This window comes from Carettochelys insculpta, chromosome 9 (assembly GCF_033958435.1).
Source record: "Carettochelys insculpta isolate YL-2023 chromosome 9, ASM3395843v1, whole genome shotgun sequence".
Classification (NCBI taxonomy): domain Eukaryota; kingdom Metazoa; phylum Chordata; order Testudines; family Carettochelyidae; genus Carettochelys; species Carettochelys insculpta.
The window spans coordinates 23,712,182-23,730,203 of NC_134145.1; the positions used below are offsets into that span (position 1 = coordinate 23,712,182).

At 46.2% G+C, this 18,022-nt stretch overlaps 1 protein-coding gene across 1 annotated transcript in view; it reads left to right on the forward strand.

The window, feature by feature from the left end:
* The first annotated feature begins 5,651 nt into the window (after nt 1-5,651).
* The window catches only part of ACADM (acyl-CoA dehydrogenase medium chain), a 39,174-nt gene continuing 26,803 nt past the window's right edge, over nt 5,652-18,022 (forward strand). The window contains exons 1-4 of the mRNA XM_075002774.1: nt 5,652-5,774; nt 13,171-13,267; nt 15,251-15,348; nt 15,465-15,534. Of these exons, the coding sequence (XP_074858875.1) occupies nt 5,751-5,774; nt 13,171-13,267; nt 15,251-15,348; nt 15,465-15,534 (289 nt within the window). The 5' untranslated portion in view covers nt 5,652-5,750. The remainder of the gene's footprint in view (nt 5,775-13,170; nt 13,268-15,250; nt 15,349-15,464; nt 15,535-18,022) is intronic.

Consider the following 18,022-nt stretch of genomic DNA (forward strand, 5'->3'; position numbering starts at 1 on the left):
GGACTTTGAAGTAGGCGGGGTCCTTTCGAAAAGGAGCCCCCTCTGGACAAGACGCGCTTGGCAAGCCGCGTCAATTTCGAAGCGCCGCTGCCGCCCGCATGCTAATGAAGCGCTGAATATGCATTTCAGTGCTTCATTAGTAAACTTCGAAATGGCCATTTGCATGGCCATTTCGAAGTTTGAGGCACGTGTAGACACGGCCAAAGCCACCATTTTACTTTATCACTGGTAAGTACGGAGACAGGGTGAGTAACAACAGGAGAGGGCTCTTGCTGGAAAGGTCCACAGGAGACCTTGAGGTAAGGTGACCATATTTCCGTAGGCCAAATAAGGGACACCTGGGGGTGGAGGGAAATGATGCCTTCCTGGTGCCTGAAATACCAAACTGTCCCGGCTAAAATGGGAGGGATGATCACACTACTCAGGTGGCGGCTGCCCTGTATGGGGGCTGCCACCCTGCTAGGTGGGGGGATGCTGTCTGGCTGGAGGACGGGATCAGCTGCAGTATCCAGCTGCCTCAGGGCACTGGGAACAGGACTGCAATCCTGCTGGCCAAGCTTCCAGCTCCCACAGGCAGTGGGGAGTCAGGAGCAGGGCAGCAGCCACATCAGTGCTCTTCCCAGCTCCTATGAGCTGCAGGGAGCTGAGAAACAGGCAGCAATTGTGCAGGTCTGGCTCCCAGCTACCCTGAGCCCCGGGGAGCTGAGAACCAGGCAGCAGCTGCACCGGTGCTCCTCCCGGCTCCCCCACGCCACAGAGCCAGGAACCATGTGGCAGCCATGCCCCCAATTTGGGGAAAAGGGCAGGTCAGCAGAGGGCCCTACTCCGGGGCAATTAGCCCTTCTGTTAAAATAAACCAGGATGCCTTGCTGGCACCTGAAATACAGGGCTGTCCTGGCCAAAACAAAATGGATGCTCTCCCTACCCTAAGGCCAGGTCTACACTGCAAACATATCCATCCTACAGTCACCACAGTTATTAAATAGCTTGTGTTTGCTCTGACTTGGCTCCTTGTGTGTGCAATGCAAATCCCTGAACTTGCACTGAACTGGCACTGATTGTATTATCAGTATGGGGCATTCTGACACAGCTCCTGAAAGCCAGTAAGAGCGATGTAAACAACACAATGTCCACAATGACTCTGTATTGACCTAAATCCATCAGTCTTGTCTCTACACCACTCATAGAGGTGGTGTTCCTGAAATGGACAGGCACTTCTATCAGTGGGAGTCAATATAATTGAAGACTCTTCCAAAACTGGGTTGTCACAAGGCAGCTTAATTAGACCTAACCACGTAGACCTGGCCAGTATGTTTAAACCAACTCAGTGAGGATATTATGCAGTGGGGTAGGAACCATAATAGGATGTGGGTATCTTTTTTTTCTAGAATGATTTCTTTACAGTTCTCTCATTTCTGTTTTAGGCAAGTTTAAAGTTGTGATTCTCAGTAAGGAGAGAGACTGGGTCTGGTCATCTGTTTATTTTTAATCTGCATAACAAAATATTTGCATCAGCATGTCCCTATATTGCAAGTCAAAGATGTGGACAAACTGGTGTTGTGTCAAGCCATAAAGGAATACAAAATTTTTAAAAAGCCTGCAGGCAGAGCCAAATAATGAAATCTGGGACAGTTCTATCACTCTTTGAATACTTTTTCTTTCTATTTGTACAGCAGCTTTCTACAATTTAATTGGGCCGGGCTCAGTCAAGGAAGAGTGCTAATCAAAGGGACGTTACTGAAATGGTAATTGTCCCAGTGTAAGACATGCACAGCATGACTTAAATTCACAGCTTTGCTGCAGACTCCTGTGTCATTTACTTAGGGTGGGAGTCACAGAAGTATTTAGGCATCTGACATGCTATTGATTTGAATTGAAATTAGGTGCATAAATACCCATGTGAATTCCATCCTTATAGCCAGATGCTGATATCTTTATTCCTGTTGATTAGCACCTGACTCCATGAACAGTCACAGCTTGACTATACATGGAGTTAGGTGCTATTCATTTGGAATAAATCTACCTAAGTGTGGGAAGTAGAGGTGTGAGGGGTACTGCAGCACCCCCCCAGTTTTGCAGCCAATTCCCCTGCACCTGGGCTGGCTCTGCTTCAGACCACCTGCAAGCTCCACCAGCCTGAGGTTCGGGTCTGTGAACTGCCCCTGGGTGGTTCCATCAGCCCCACTGGCTTCATCACCCCTCAGAACCTTACCACCCTCTGGCTCCATGAGCTCTGACAGCCCCCAGGATCCTGCTACACAAGGGCTTTGCAGCCCACCAGCCCTGCCATCTGCAGAGTCCAGGTCACCTGGAGTCCTGCCATTAGCCCAGGGATGCAAGGGGTTAGGGCTACCAACTTTCTCGGACCTGTCAGACTGGATGCCAGTACCGCAAATGGCATCCAGTTGGTCTAGTCTGGGGGGAGTTATCAACCATTGGAGGGGCATGAATGTGGGGCAGAGGTAACTCGGCAACCCCTTCCTGAATTTTTTTACAGCATCACTCTATAACTACATGACTCATCTGACGAAGCGGGTCTTTGCCCGCGAAAGCTTATGCTCCAAATTATCTGTTAGTCTGTAAGATGCCACAGGACTTCTTGTTGTTCTTGAAGATACAGACTAACACGGCTACCTCTCTGATAAGAAAAAACAAGATATTAAGAAACAAACAAAAATGTATGCAGAGTACTTTATTTACCAACAACAACAGAACTGTACACTGAAAACTTATACTGTATTTATTTGTACTTACTTTCACTATACTGTACGTACGGAAAACATAACTAAAATTTACTTATGGTTAAAAAGCCAGTTATTTGAGAGTTCTAGATGATAAAATGTCGGGTATGAAAGAGTTTACTGTATGATAATTCTTATATCACAGAGGTGTTGTGAGGATAAATTCACTGAGGCTGTGTCTACATGGCGGGAGCATGCTAATGAGGCAGTTCAGAAGATGCTAATGAGGCACTGACATGAATATGCAGTGCCTTATTAGCATAATAGTTGCTATGTGTGATTGAAAGTGCTGCTTTCAGAATGCCACTGCCCGTGTAGACAGGGGACTTTTGAAAAGACCCCCTGACTTTGAAACCCCCTTCTTCCTTTTTGGTTTTAGGAAAAAGGGGTTTTTGAAATCAGGACAGTCCTTTCAAAAGGCCCCCGTCTACACAGGTGGCATGCTTTCCAAAAGCAGCACTTTTGAATAGTGCACGGCCACTATTCTGCTAATGAGGTGCTGCATATTCATGTCAGTGCTTCATTAGCATCTTCCAAACTGCCTCATTAACATGCCCCCTCTGGTAGGAGGGGGCATATGTAGACACAGCCTGAGAGTTTTTCACGTACTATAATAATAAATACCTAGACAAATAGGTGATAGGTGGATGCCACCCTATTTAGTGTGTAGCCCTTCCAAGAGTAAACTGAAACTTGGAATCCTTTCATTTGCCACCTCGACAGTATGGTATCTGGTACATTAGAAATACGTATTTAGCATTCTCCAAAATCTTGAGGATTTACAAGACACAGTTCTATCTTCTGGATAGAAACCTTTTATTGAACTGTTTTTTGTGAGAAACATGTAGTGTTAAAAGCATTAAAACCATCTGTCTATCTATTTAATCAAGGGTCTCCACTTGGAAAAACATCTCTATCAAATGTAAAGACAAGGTAAGTGAGATACATCAGGGGGGCCAAAAGAACTGCTAGGCCCCTGGGCAAGGGTGGTAGTGGCTCCCTGATTCCAGAAGGGGTGGAGCTGGGACCTAGCCTCTCCCACACCAGCATTTAAGCACCACTCAGAGCATGCTGCCCAGGGTACTAGTGGCACTGTAAAATGGACTGGTGGGGGCGGGAAACCCTGGGCCCTTATGACTCATCTGACCCCAGGGCAATTGTAACATAAGGTAGCACATAATTTTAATTTCAACACAATTATTGGTGAATTTGCCTCATTAAAAGCATGAAAAATACAACTACAAACAAATGTTTAATAGTACCTGACATGGTGATATTTTATACTTATATGTAGAATTATATGTATTGAGACAGTGTTTCTCGACACGTGGTATGTATACCCTTAGGGGTACACGAGAGAAGTTTGAGGAGTACGTGCACTGTGCAGCTCTTTGAGCAATAAAATGGCATGCGTTGGATAGGAGGCAGTGTGTGTGTGTTGGTGTTGGGTGTTTTGTCTCGGCACGTCTGCATTTGGGTTCCCCACGCACCGCACATTAGGAACGAATCTGCTGATGGGGCACCAGCTTTTCCCAGCATGTTTCGAGACACTCCTGCCCTGGAGCTGCTGGCCCTTGGCACAGAGCAGTGCTTAGCTGCTTGGCTTCCAGTGGAGAGCTGGGGCTTTCTAGCAATGTGCCCAAGCTGCCCGCTGTGCCAAGTGGGGCATGTCAGTGGCCAGAACAACCCTTTGGCCCACAACGTGTCTGAAAGCCTGGGAAGTTGGCAGTAGAAGAGTCACCACACCTGGGAGGTGTTTGCTGGGTGCTGCAGCAGGAAGCCTGCAGCAGCTGTCCTGGGCAGCACAGACACTCTTCTGGAGAGTTTGAAGGGAGAAGCATGTGGTGATGGTGGCAGCGGCAGCTTCAGTGAGTCCTCAGCATCGGATTACAGCCGGGGGATGTGTGTGCATGCATGCCTGCTTTTGGAGGGGGACATATTGAGTTTAAGTGGGGGTGGGGAAGGCTGGGAAAAGCTAGATTAAGAAATTGTATGTCTCCAGAAAATGATTTAATTGTGGCCCTCAGCAGTTTGAACCCTAGGTTTGAACATTTGATTTCATCCAAACAAGCTAAAATTTTGCATTAAATGAATTATATTTTTTCTTATAATTTCACTGATCACTGTTCATTGCTGTTTGCATAAAAACATATACACGTGTATGAATAAAAAAATTGGACTTATTTTATCTCATTTTTTAATTTATCTTCTTTGCACAGTCATAAGCATGATGGCAAGTTTATAGCCTACAGCCAATTTCTGCCAACCACCCAGTTACAATTAAGTTGTTTAAACAAATGTGTTGCAATGGTGGAAAAAAATGTGCGTGTCTGAAAATGGGGGTGCTTATTTTTTTTTTAAAACGGGGTACTTTATAAGAAAAGGTTGAGAAACACTGTATTAAGAGATGTATGTATTAATTGTTTATTCAAATTTCCTAGCTATAATAAATAAACGTGTTATTATTATGGTTGTTATTTAAGTCTCTTCCCTTTTTCTACAAAATTACCACTATGAATATATGAGAGGGGGCGCAATTTTCTATTCTTGCCTCAGGCAAAAAACTAGCTTGGAAGGGCACTGCCAGAGCCCCCCCGAAAAGTGAAGCCCCTCCAGAACCTGCCTTATTTTCGGAGAGGACTCGCACCGCCCCACAACTTGTTTGCCGGGCGGGAGCGGGGGGGATAGTCTCGGACCACTTCCCCAACCCGGCCCGCCTGGGAGAGTTGGAAGTGGGGCTCCCACCTCCGTCACGACCAGCCCGCCAAGCTGCCCCCTAACTCTGCCCCCCCCCCAGCCGGTCCCCCCAACCCCGCGCTTAGCCCGGGCGGGCCGCACACGCCGGCTGCTTCGAAGCGCTGGCACCCGGAAGTTCGGACCCGGCGCCGTGCCGCACCCCGCCGAGCCGAGCCCCGCCCCGCCCAGCGGCTGGCCGGGGCTGCTCCAGACGCAGGCGCCGAGCGCCGCAAGGTCTGTCTGATCTGGGAGTCCTGGGCGGCGGCTATCAAGATGTCGATGCTGAGGGTCAGCCGGGTGAGGAGGAGGTGTTGGCTCGGCGGGGAAAGAGAAACGGGCTGGGGGCTGCCCGGGAGGGACATGGCTCGGCCCGGCCGCGGGAAGGGAGGCGGCCCGGGGGGTGCAGCCCCCCCGCCCCCAGCTGCGAGAAGAGGCTACTGTGGGTCAGGCGGAGGGGTTGGCGGGCAGCACGTGAGGCTCGGCTCTGAGGGGCGGGGCGAGGCCCTGAGCCCAGCCCCGGGCGTGTATGTGTGGCGGTCACGCAAGGGGCGCAGCCGGGGTGGCGGGAAGGGGAGACGGCCTGGAGGCCAGGCCCGGACGCAGGGAGGGAGGCGGGGGACTGTATTTGTAGCAGGACACTTCCCCCCGGGCTGAGGAAGGGGCAGGTTCAGATAAGGGAGGGGTGGTAGGGAGGGAGACACTTGGGTCCGAGGGCCGGGGAAAAACGGGAGGAGAAGGGGCACGTGGAAAATGCTGGGGGCCCTCCCCAAGTCGTCCTTGTGGCTACAGGTGGAAGCAAGCCCCAGGCATACAGCTCTGGGTCAAAGCTAGCAGAGAGCCACTGAGGGAGCTGGCAGCGACCTGGCTTACAAGAGGACAGTACCTGTAAAACGCTTGAAGTTATTTTTGCCCCTGAGTGCGGCCCTCAGAATCCTCCCCCAGCCCCAAGGGTAGGGAGGAGGCAGACAGAGCTGGCGCTTAGGCTGGGGGCATGTAGCTGGGTGCCCTTTTGTTAGAATTGACATTGCTGTTTGACCAAGTCAGTCTGACTTCATCCCCCCGCCTGGCTCGAACTGCTGCAACTTACAGCTCAACTCAACTGGCCTCTTGCTTTCTCCTGAATGAAGCTTTTAGAAGTGACTCCACTTTCTCAAACTAAGCCTGAGGGAGGAGGGGCAGTGGAGAATAAAGAACTGCTGACCCTTGGAACCAATTCCCTTTGCTGTGTTTGTGCTTCAACACTCAGAGGCACTACAGATTAATATATGAATTGGGTTGGCAGCCTTTCTGAGGTGGAGTGCTGAAGCTTGACTTTTTGACCCCTATGTATGGTCCAAGTGCTGGTGGTACACAGCTTCCTCACTCCACCTTGGGGAGCAACTGGCAGTTAGGGGTGCTTGGCTCCCCCATTCCCTGGTCTGGCCATGGGGAGAAGCTGGTGAGTAGGGTGCATGGACTCTGTCAGTCCCAAGAAGCACTGGGCGGACGGCCTGTACAGACCTCATCCACGCCAGGGAGCACAATGCAGCCAGGCTGCATGGTCCAAGTTGTCCCCAGGGAGAAGCCAGTGGGCACTATGAAGCTGCCCCCCTGCCCTGGGGAGCAGCCATCAGGCAGGGTGCTTTTCCTCCCTCACCCCAGCTGGCTCTGGGGGGGAAGCTAGTTGGTATGGGTTGCATTGCATGGTACCCCAACCCCACCCTGGCCAGCCCCAGAGAGTATTTGCTGGCCTGTGGTCCTGCCACCGTGAGCTGGCCATGGGGAGCAGCAGCAGGCAGCCTGCACAGACCCCACCAGCCCCAGGGAGCCCCATCTCTCCCTGGGTAGGCCCTGGGGAGCAGCTGGTAGGCAGGGTGCACAGACCTCCCCTCCACCTGAACCTGGATGTGGATCTGGACTTGGGGAAGTCCAGGTAAATCTATTAGTAATAAATGCAAATTCTGCTTCAGGCTAAAGAGAAGTGATTACTAATAAGAGAACAAAGCTTTAGATATTTGTAAATACTTGACAAGGTGGTATCTCCTTAAATATACCTGTCTAATTATATATTATAATTTTATTTATAGTGCTATAAAAAGCTTTTATGCTATGTATAAATTAAAAATACAGTTCTGTATGAGAAAATAAATTGTACGTGAGCTAGCTGCTACTTATCACTCTGAATCCAGAAAATATTTAAAAAAAGATTAATCAAAGTACCCTGCTTACTTCAAACACCATCCTTCTGCTTTTGAAATACTAGGTAAATAGATGGTGCTTGCAGCTGAATCTAATGCTCAATAAATTTGAGTGTTCCATATTGAGTAAACAAGTTCTGAAAATGAGTGCCTTATTGGCAAACACCTCTTTTATACCACCTTGACCATCTCTGGTGATTGTGGCCATGGCAATGTCATGCAAGGAAAATGTCCCGTGCCATTTAGTGTTTTATAGATCAAACCTAACACCTTAAAAGTTCAACCCAAAGATAATAAGGAACAAATGTAGATCATGGATAGCGGATGTCCCATACTTTCTGCAAGATAAGTCAAATAAACTACCTGCCAATTCTGCACCAGATTCATCATCTGGTGGGTAAGTCAGTGCTGCAGTGTAAGTCCAGGGTTAATGGGACTTGAGTCTGCTGTTCAGTGTTAGAAAACCTGGGACTTGATCATCTATATTCTTAACCTTATATGACAGTAAGCACATATTTCATTGCCAGTTTTCTAGCCAGAGTTCAAACCTGAAGTGCTGGGGTTCACTCTGCAGCCCGCAGACCTGAGTCAAACCAGCAGTATCTCAGACTCCCTAGCGTCCTCCCAAAATATGGCCACTTTAAGCCTTTGTGTGTGGTGTATTCTGGGAAAGCTTTGCTGCCCACTCTGCACGTTACAGGTATTTTCAACAACCCCTTGACACATCCTGCCTACAGACATGGAGGAGACTCTCTTCAAGAACTTGTCTTATGAGGGCAAGACAGAACATAGTTCTCTTGCTATACTTATCAGGAGAGCACTGGACCTTTTTAGCCCATCAGCGTCAACATATTCATCATTGTGGATGGCAAAGACTGGGTGATAAGGCAGTTGCCCCCTGGACACCCCTCCTGAACCTCCACCCTGTAAGGACAGCTAGCAGCCCCACACTTACACAAGACCTTGACTGTGTGGAGCCAGCCAGCTGTCTTGGACCCCTGCTGCATGGCTGTCATGGTCTTCCCACACACCTCTTCTTTGCGGGCTGGGTGGCAGCCCCAGAGCTCTGGGCTGCTGCCACAGACCTACCCTCCCCGCTGTGCAGCTGGCCCAGAACCCTGCAGCTGGCTGGGCCAGGCGGCAGCCCCAGGCCTCCCAGCTGCTCCAGATCACCCACTGTGCATGACTGGCTAAAAGCACTGGAGCTTGTGGAAGCCCCACCCTACAGGAATGGATGGTAGTTACAGACCCTGACTCCAGCCATGTGGCTGCCCCAGACCCCCAGAACTTGCTGGGCAACCTCAGGGCTGGATGGGAGGCCCATGCCCTGAAGCCTGTGGGGCCCGGTTATCATTTGCACACAACAGTGCTGCAACTGTGCGCTAATTGGGCCACATCTTTAGAACTGTTGTTTTACCCAAAACAAAATGCTTTCTAAGAAAGTGTCCAATTTTGTCACAATATAGTCTTTAAAGGTGACTTGTCATTACTACGTCATTTATTGAAACATTATGAAGCTGAACGTAAGACATCCTTGAAATCACCTCTTTGAAAGGTGAAAGTAACTTCCATTTGGTCAAATTCATTGTTCCCTATGTAACTGTGCAGTAGACCCCTGACTTATGCAGGGGTTACGTTCTTGCGCAACCCCCTGGTAAATCAAAATTGGTGCAACTTTGGGGAGCCAGGAAACTGACCAGCGCAGCAGCACTGGTCAGTTTCTTGTCTCCTGTGAGTGAGGGGCAGCCAAGAGCCTGGCTCTAGACTGCCCACAGCTCAAAGGACAGAGGAAACTGACCAGCGCTGATGCGCTGTTCAGTTTCCTCGCTACTCTCAGGGGCAGCAGCCTGACTCTTGGCTCTGCCTCCCTGCACCTGTCAGGGGCAGCAGCCGAGAATCAGGCTGCTGCCCCTGACAGAAGTGGTTTCCCTGCTCCTCTCGGGCATCAGTCTGACTCTTGGCTGCCGCCTCTGACAGGAGTGGGGAGGCTCCTGCCCCTGATGGGAGCAGTTTCCCCGCTTCTGTCAGGGGCAGCAGCTGCTCTTGTCAGAGGCAGCAGCTGAGAGTCAGGCTCTGGGCTGGTGCTACTGACAGGAGAGGGGAAACTGACCAGGGCAGCAGCCCTGATCAGTTTCTGGGTTCCAGTGAGTAGAGGGTTGCTGCAAACCCAGCAGCAGCCTGGCTCCCTTCTGCTTGCAGAGCTGGGAAGTTGGCCAGAGCTGTTGCCCTGGTCAGTTTCCTCATTCCTGTCAGTGGCGGCAGCCAAGAGTCAGGATGCTGCCCCTGAGAGAAGCTGGGAGACTGCTCCTGTCAGGGGTGGCAGCCTGACTTTCACCTCTCCTTGACAGAAGCGGAGAAAGTTTCTCCACTATTTTCAGTGGTGGCAGCCAAGTCAGCTGCCATCCCTGACGGGAGCTGAGAGCTGTGCTAGTCAGTTTTCCCATTCCTCTGAGTGGTGGCAGTGCCCTGCCAGTTAGAGTCACTTAAAACATAGATACACACACTTGAGTGTGTGTATCTCAGAGGTCTACTGTATTCTCAGGGGAATGTTCACTGGGTCTAATGCTGTTTGCAAAATAGGCTCTTAAGTATAATGCAATACAAAATCTGAACAATAGGTCACCAAATTGAGGGCCAGCTCATACTTACTTTGCTGGACTTACCAAATTGATTTACGCTGTGCACACTTTCTTTGATCCAATTCACTGCTGCTCTCTCCTTTCCTGCATCCCATTGGTTTCAAGTGGAGTGCCCCAAGGACCACTTCTAGGTCTGGTATTGTTCAACATCTTTATTAATGTCCTGGATGAGGGGATGGATCGCACCCTCAGCAGCTTTGCAGATGACACGAAGCTAGGGGGTAAGGTGGAGGGTAGGAATAGTATCCCGAGTGACCTCGACAAATTGGAGGATTGGGCCAAAAAATTTGATGAGGTTCAACAAGAAGTACAGAGTCCTGCACTTGGGATGGAAGAATCGCAGGCATTGTTACAGGCAGGGGACCAACTGGCTAAGTAGCAGTGCAGCAGAAAAGGACCTTAGGATTACAGTGGATGAGAGGCTGGATAAGAGTCAACAGTGTGCTCTTCTAGCAAAAAGGCTAACAGCCTATTGGTGTGCACCAGGAGAAGCATTTCGCACAGATTTAGAGAAGTTATTATTCTCCTCTACACAGTACTGGTGAGGCCACATCTGGAGTATTGCATCCAGTTCTGGGCCACCCAGTATATAATAGATGTGGATTTCTTGGAGTGAGTTCAGCGGAGGGCAATGAAAATAGTTAAGGGGCTGGAGCATATGATCTATGAGGAGAGGCTGTGAGATTTGGGCTTATTTAGGTTGTAGAAAGAGAAGACTGAGGGGTGATGAGAGCAGCCTTCAACTTCCTGAAAGGGGACTCTAAGGCCGTTTCTACACTTGCCACTTTTGAAGAAAATGCTAATAAATGGCCTGAAATATGCGAATGAGGCATGGATGCAAATTCCCTGGGCCTCGTTAGCATAAGGTCACGTGATTTGGAGTCCGCAAGCCATTTTTCCGGACTCCAAAACACCCTGGAAGCTCTTCCGGAAGGATGTGCTTCTGGAGGCCCCATCTTCCTGAAAAGTTTTGGGAAGAAGGGGCCTCCAGAAGACCCCCCTCGATGGCCGCGCTTCCGTTAGCATATTTTGGGCCATTTTTTAGCATTTTGTTCAAAAATGGCATGTGTAGAAACGACCCAAAAGAGGATGGAGAGAGACTGTTCTCAATGGTGACAGATGGCAGAACAAGGAGCAGTGGTCAGAAGTTACAGAGGGAAAGGTGTAGGTTGGATATTAGGAAAAACTATTTCACCAGGAGGTTGGTGAAGCACTGGAATGCTTTACCTAGAGAGGTGGTGGAATCTCCATCCCTAGAGGCTTTTAAGTCCCGGCTTGACATAGTCATGACTGGGATGATTTAGTTGGTGTTGATCTTGCTTTAGGCAGGGGGCTGGACTAGACCTCCTGAGGTCCCTTCCAGCCCTAGAAGTCTATGATTCTATGATGCCCCCCAGAATGGGATGGGACAGGACCCTAGACAATCTGCATATGTTTTTTTCTTTGAGGAAAAGTTATAACTATCTCATCAGTCTTATTGTATAATAGAACCTTGTGCTGGTTGAGCACTGTACCTCTGTTCGCAGCATGCTTTAAGATAATAAACAATATACGTCCGACCACATGGAAAAGGAAGCAAAGAACATAAGAACCATGGAAGAAAAATTGAGGAAAAAGTTAGTAATCAACATTAAATAGGAAAATTCCATATTTGCTGCTGAGCCTGAAACTTCTGGGTTGTGTCCATATTAGTAAGTTCTTTTAAAAAAAAAAAAAAAGTGCCGTTTCCAAAAGAACCTGCGGAGTGTCTGCACACAAAATGAACTCTTTAGATCTCAAAATGGAAAGAATGCAGCACATTTCCAGTGGCCCTTTTCCCCTCCCAGTTGAGGAAGAGCACTTTTTTCTGAAAGATTTTTCTGAAAAAAAGTGTGTGTAAATGCTCTGTGGGCCCTTTCTTTTGAAAGAGGTCCTCGTGGCACCGGATTTTTCAGTCCCTGGCCTGTTTTTTCGAAAGAGCAGGGGCTGTGTGGACACTCTTATCGAAAGTGGATCAATCTTTCAATCTGCTTTTTTTGTGTGTGGATGCACGCTTTCGAAAGAAGTTTTTTTGGAAGAGATCTTCCAGGAGAACTTCCTCTGAAAGATCGCTGTAGCATAGATGTAGCCCTGGAGTAAAGTGACCATGGATGACTAGCTCTGTGTTGCAGCAGTACATTGCAAAAAAATTAGCAGAAAATAATGCATTTTCCAGAAATTTCTCAGATCGGTATTTTCCAAACAAGATATTCTGGCAAATACTGATTTCTAGGCAGAATATTATTAAACTTGTATTAAGGTTGTAAATACATGTAAAATGCCACCCTGTTTTGTGTTTATTGGTGTTTGAATTTGTGTGTGCGCTCCTTCTTTTGAGATGTTTTAGTGGGTTTTGGAGTTTTGTATTTTTAAATCTTTTTGTGTATATTTATATTTTAAAAAAAATTTGTAAGCCACCTTGAATATTTTGAATAGTGAGGTGAGAGAAAAATATTTTAAATAAATAAATAAATGTAAGAGATTAATTTAAAAGGGGAGAAAACAATCAATGCTTATATTATTCTTTTTCTTTTTCAAGGCCCCAGTGTTGCAACATGTAACATGTGGCCGGAGTACTAGACCCACTCCCAGCCACTGTGAGGTTTTATGCAGACAAGCAGTCTGCTTACAAGCTACTCATGGCAGGATCCAGACCGAAAATAGCCAAAACTTCCTCCATTTTTAAAAATACCTGTCACTATTTTGGAACACTTGGCAGTGTTTGTTTAGAAAGTGCAATGTATACCTGTACTTACATTTTAACGTGTTATAAGCTAAGAGTTCTATTGGAGTTCTTAAGGCTCCAAGAAGCTTTGCCTTGTGGGCGTGTTAAATCTTATATTCCTTTATTTTAAACAGGTGCTTTGGAACATTTCTCAATGTGGCTGGAGATCGCAGTCTACTCAAGCTGCTGAAGTGTCGCATCAGATTAAACCTGGAGCTGGCTTTAGTTTTGGTAAGTATTCTGTGGATCTGAACAAATGTTGCGATTCACTTTATGTCTAAACTCTTTAAAATCTGGAGAGAGTAACTGTTGGGAACCCTGATATGCATAGTTACAACACACGCACTATGGGAACTCATGTATATTTACAGTGTATAGACGCAAATATCTAAACTTAACAAGACAGAGAACTTACATCTGCACTTCCATATGCTCACACCATCCCTTGAACAAACTGAAGTGTTAGCCATCATCTTTCTCATCATCATAACATTCTCCATCATTATGACTGGCTTTCAAGAACAATGGTGATGCTGTTATGTTTGATTTATATTCAGTCAGGGATTTTTTTCTTTTGCTTACATTTCCTCATCTTAGTGATGTTAAAGTATCTTTTTTTCTGTAGGTCAGTTTATATATATAATTCCAACTTATCATGTACATCAGTTCATTACCATGGCACTGTTGTGGTTAGGTATCCCATTTGTTATTTCTATCCTAACCAATTATTTTGGGTTTTTCCAAGTTGTGGTGTACCTGTTAAGTTTAAAAGGGGTATGCACTTAGAAAAGTCCTTATGCCAACCTCCTTTGACACATCATACGTGGACCTTATGCTTTAGCTCAGTGTTCCTTAAACTGTGTTTTACGGAACACTGGTGTTCCATGAACAACTTGCAGGTGTGCTATGAGCTTCTGACACTTTTTTGATAGCATACACTATGGTATATATTTTCTGTTATTAAGAACAGATTACAATGTTACTACTTCATTGCTGTAATACCCACTTAAACTACTTTATTTTTTTTCTGTATATGTTGCTGTTTGTTTTTTATGACAACGGCTTTTTAAAGAAAACTTTCATAGGTGTTCCACATAAAAATATTATTTGGTGTTCTGTGGTCTCAAAAAGTTTAAAAAACACTGCCCTAGCTCCTTAGCTAGGGCAGAGTCCCAAACATGTGAATCAGCTGTTCTATCTGGGTGAAAGGTCCCAGACATATGCATGCTAACTTTGCCTTGACACAACATGCAGGATATGGGAGGTAAGTCCCTTGTGTTCCAGCTAAACTACTACATAAACCTATTATACCTATTATAATAAAATAATCAAAGCCATAAGGAAATAAGAAATCAATAAGAAAATATACACATAGCCAAGCAAGCAGGTTAGCTCTATAGGCTGCAATTGAAAAATGCTATTTCTTTCATTTATCATTTTTACAGTGCATATATATTAATAAAATATAAAGTGAGCTCTGTATACTTTGTATTTTGTGTTGTAATTGAAATCAAATACTTAATAAATTTAAGTTGGTGTTCAATTGCTTAACAGTGCAGTTAACTACGATTACATTTTTTTGAAATCATGTGTTGACAGCAATTAATCAGCAGTCCTAATTTGTTTAGATTCTTGCTTGGTTTTTTTACTACAAATTGTATCTAAGAGCTGTGTGTTAACCAGAATGGTGAAACTAATGAGTTGTTCTCTTTGAAAGTAGAGAATCTGGGAGTTCTGTGAGTGTTCAGTTCATAATGGACTAGGCACTCCAGAAGGATGTGCAGAGAACTCAGCAGTTGGTGTGAGCCTATCTGTAAGGTGTACAGAGAGTATGAGGCTTTTAGAGGCCTGGAAGGCAGTGCTTTTGTTCCCAGAAGATTAGGAAATCCAGGAGCTGACTCACAGAGAACACACTAAGGGCAGGTGGTGGAGAAGTGTCTGAGAACCCTGGGTAACCCTGGGAAGCATCACATCCACACTAACATTTTCAATTCTGTAGATCACAGTATCATCAGTAAATGAGTGCATTCTACATGTTGGGTGAAAAGTGGAGAGTTATGCTCTTTGGTGGGAGGCAGCTGAGCCTTTTTAGCCCCCAGGAGGAAAAAAGAGTGTATTTTTCCTTCTCTTCTGGAGGAAGCAGATCAGCAGCTCTGACTAGCAACAAGACTAACTGTAGTGTAAAACTGGTGACTAAAATGTGTTATTTTCTAGCACTCAGTGATGAACAGAGAGAGTTTCAAGCTACTGCACGGAAATTTGCTAGAGAGGAAATCATGCCTGTTGCTGGACAATATGATAAATCTGGAGAGGTAGGTTTGCTGTATTTTTGTGGTAAAATAGGTGTGGGTACTCAGCATTTTCCAGTTATGCAATGATTAACTGACTGTCTGGCTGAGTGTGTAAATACCTGTCCTTTTCATTTCAGTATCCTGTTCCTCTTATAAAACGGGCATGGGAACTTGGTCTGATGAATTCACATATACCAGAAAGTTGTGGTGAGTAAGGTGCTTTTTTAAGCTTATAAAATAAAACATATGAAGAAGGATACTATAGAGGACTTTTTAAAAACAGATAATGTTATGTGGTTGGTATTAAAATTGTTCAAAGTTTGAAGACTTAGCACATAGTCAGTGGGCAGGAAGACTTGTTCAATGCATTATTAAATGTATTATGTGTTAAAAGACAAAATGCACAAGTATAACAACATTGGCTAATATGTTAGAGTCAATGGGCTTCTACTGGAAAAAATACATGGCATTATCATAGAATTACAGAAATGTAGAGCTGGCAGAATCATTAAAAAGTTATCAGCTCCAGCTCACTGTACTGAAGCTGGACCAAATAAATTTAAGACATTCCTGACAGGTATTTGTCCAATCTGTTCTGAAAAACCACCAGGGTTGGGGATTCCATAGCCTCCTTTGGAAACCTGTTTCAGAAAGGTTTTCCTAATATCTTACCTAATTTTCCCCTGCTGCAAATTTAACCCATTACTTCCTTTCTTAGGTTACGTCTACACTAGAGAGTTTTGTCCACAAAACTGGCAGATCAGTCACATTACCAATGTGCTCTGTCAACAGTAAATCGACAGAATGTGGCACTTCTGTCAACAGCATTCTGCTGTCCTCCCATGAGGTCGAACACCAGTGTGGACACTCTGTGGTGGGCGGGCCTTCTGTCAACTGATTAGTCCTCCGTGACACTGACTAGCTGGGCTGGAAGGCGCCCTGCCCACAGCAATCACGCTCTATGATACCAGCCTCCAGCCAGACTTAAAGCTGCAGGGGGCTCTGGAAACCCCATGGCAAGAAGCTTATGGGAGGAAGCAGCCCAGCAGCATGCTGCTCTTCACCATGCTGCAGAGCCACTCCAGTCAGCTGCTCCTGCTCAGGTGGCAGAGAGACAGCCGCAACGCGACCCCCCTCAAGGCCTCCAGGGACCAGCCAGAGGGGTCTCAGAAGCCCCGCAGGGCACAAAACTCCAGGCCACATTCTGGACAGCACCTGAAATACAGGACCTCCTAGCCCTGTGGGGCGAGGAGCACACCCTCCTGGACCCCTCAGCCAAGAGGAGGAATGTCTACGCCTGGCTGGCCTCTGCCCTGGCAACATGGAGCCACCCTGCAACTCCATGGAGCAGGTGCGGGCAAAGGTGAAGGAGCTGCACTCGGGTGCATTCAGGCCCGCAGTGCACGGTGCAGGTCAAGGCCAGGACCAGCCACCTGCTCCTGTTATACAGAGCTCCACTGGCTCCTGGGGGTGAACAATAACTCCCTCCCAACTGTCATCACGGACATGGCTGAGGAGTTTTCCCCCCATATCCCCCTGTAGCAAGAGGCTGAGGAGGAGGAGGAGGAGTAAAGGGACTTTAAAGTACTGGCAGGTGAGCTGCAACTAGATGCAAGCTGGCACGTCTAAGTTTAACACTTCAAAGTTGCCGCGCGGGAGAGTTTGCTTAATGAAGTTCTGCATATGCACCGCAGCACTTCATTAATAAGCTCCCAACACCCTACTTACCATCCTCCCTTTGAGGTAGGGAGGTAGTGTAGACACAGCCATTAAGTCCTGTGAACTTGGATATTTCTAATTCATTTAAAAATTCTTTAACCAGCTCTTTACTTATTTTGGCTTTCCTTTGTCCTTCTTGTTAATATTTATTATGTTGAGTAGCACCATTAACAGTCAAGACTGAATAGGCTTTAAACACTGCAGCCTTTTTGACCTCATTAATTATTTAGCTCTCTTTCACCCCAAGAGGATTTAAGCTTCTCTTTGCCTTTCTTCTTACTCTAATTTATTTAAGGAACCTCTTCTTATTGCCTTGTATGCCCCTTGCTATGTGTAACTTATTTTGTGCCTTAGTTTTTCTGATTTTTCCCTTTATATTTATGCTGCTCTTTGTACTCCTTTTCATCCTTTCTACTTTTCGCAAGATTTCTTTTTGATTTTCAGGTAATTGAAGAGCTGTTGATGGTCCTGTGAGCCTTTAAACTATTTTTGCTGTGTTTCTTGTTCTAGTTTGCAGTTGTGTGTTTACTATTGACTCCTTGAGAAACTTCAGTCTCTCCTGAACTCCTTTATCCCTCTTATTTTCTTCCCATGAGAATTTATCTATCAGTTCCCTGAGTTTCTCTGCTTTGTGATGTCCCTTGTCCATAATTTGCTGCCTTCACTTCTTCCTTTTCTTAGAACTAGAAAATCCATTGTTTCACGATCACTTTCACTCAAATTGTTTTCTACCTTCCAATTAACAATCAATTTCTCCCTCAAGTTTAAGGCAGTTACTTTGTTCACTTTCTTTAACAAAAATTTGTCCCCAGTGCATTTTCTAGAAATTGTTTTACCATATTACTTTTCCATCACATGTCTGGGATGTTAAATTCCTTATTATAACTACATCTTGGCTGTGTCTACACTACCTCCCTACTTTGAAGGGAGCATGGTAAGTAGGTTGTTGGGAGATTATTAATAAAGTGCTGTACTG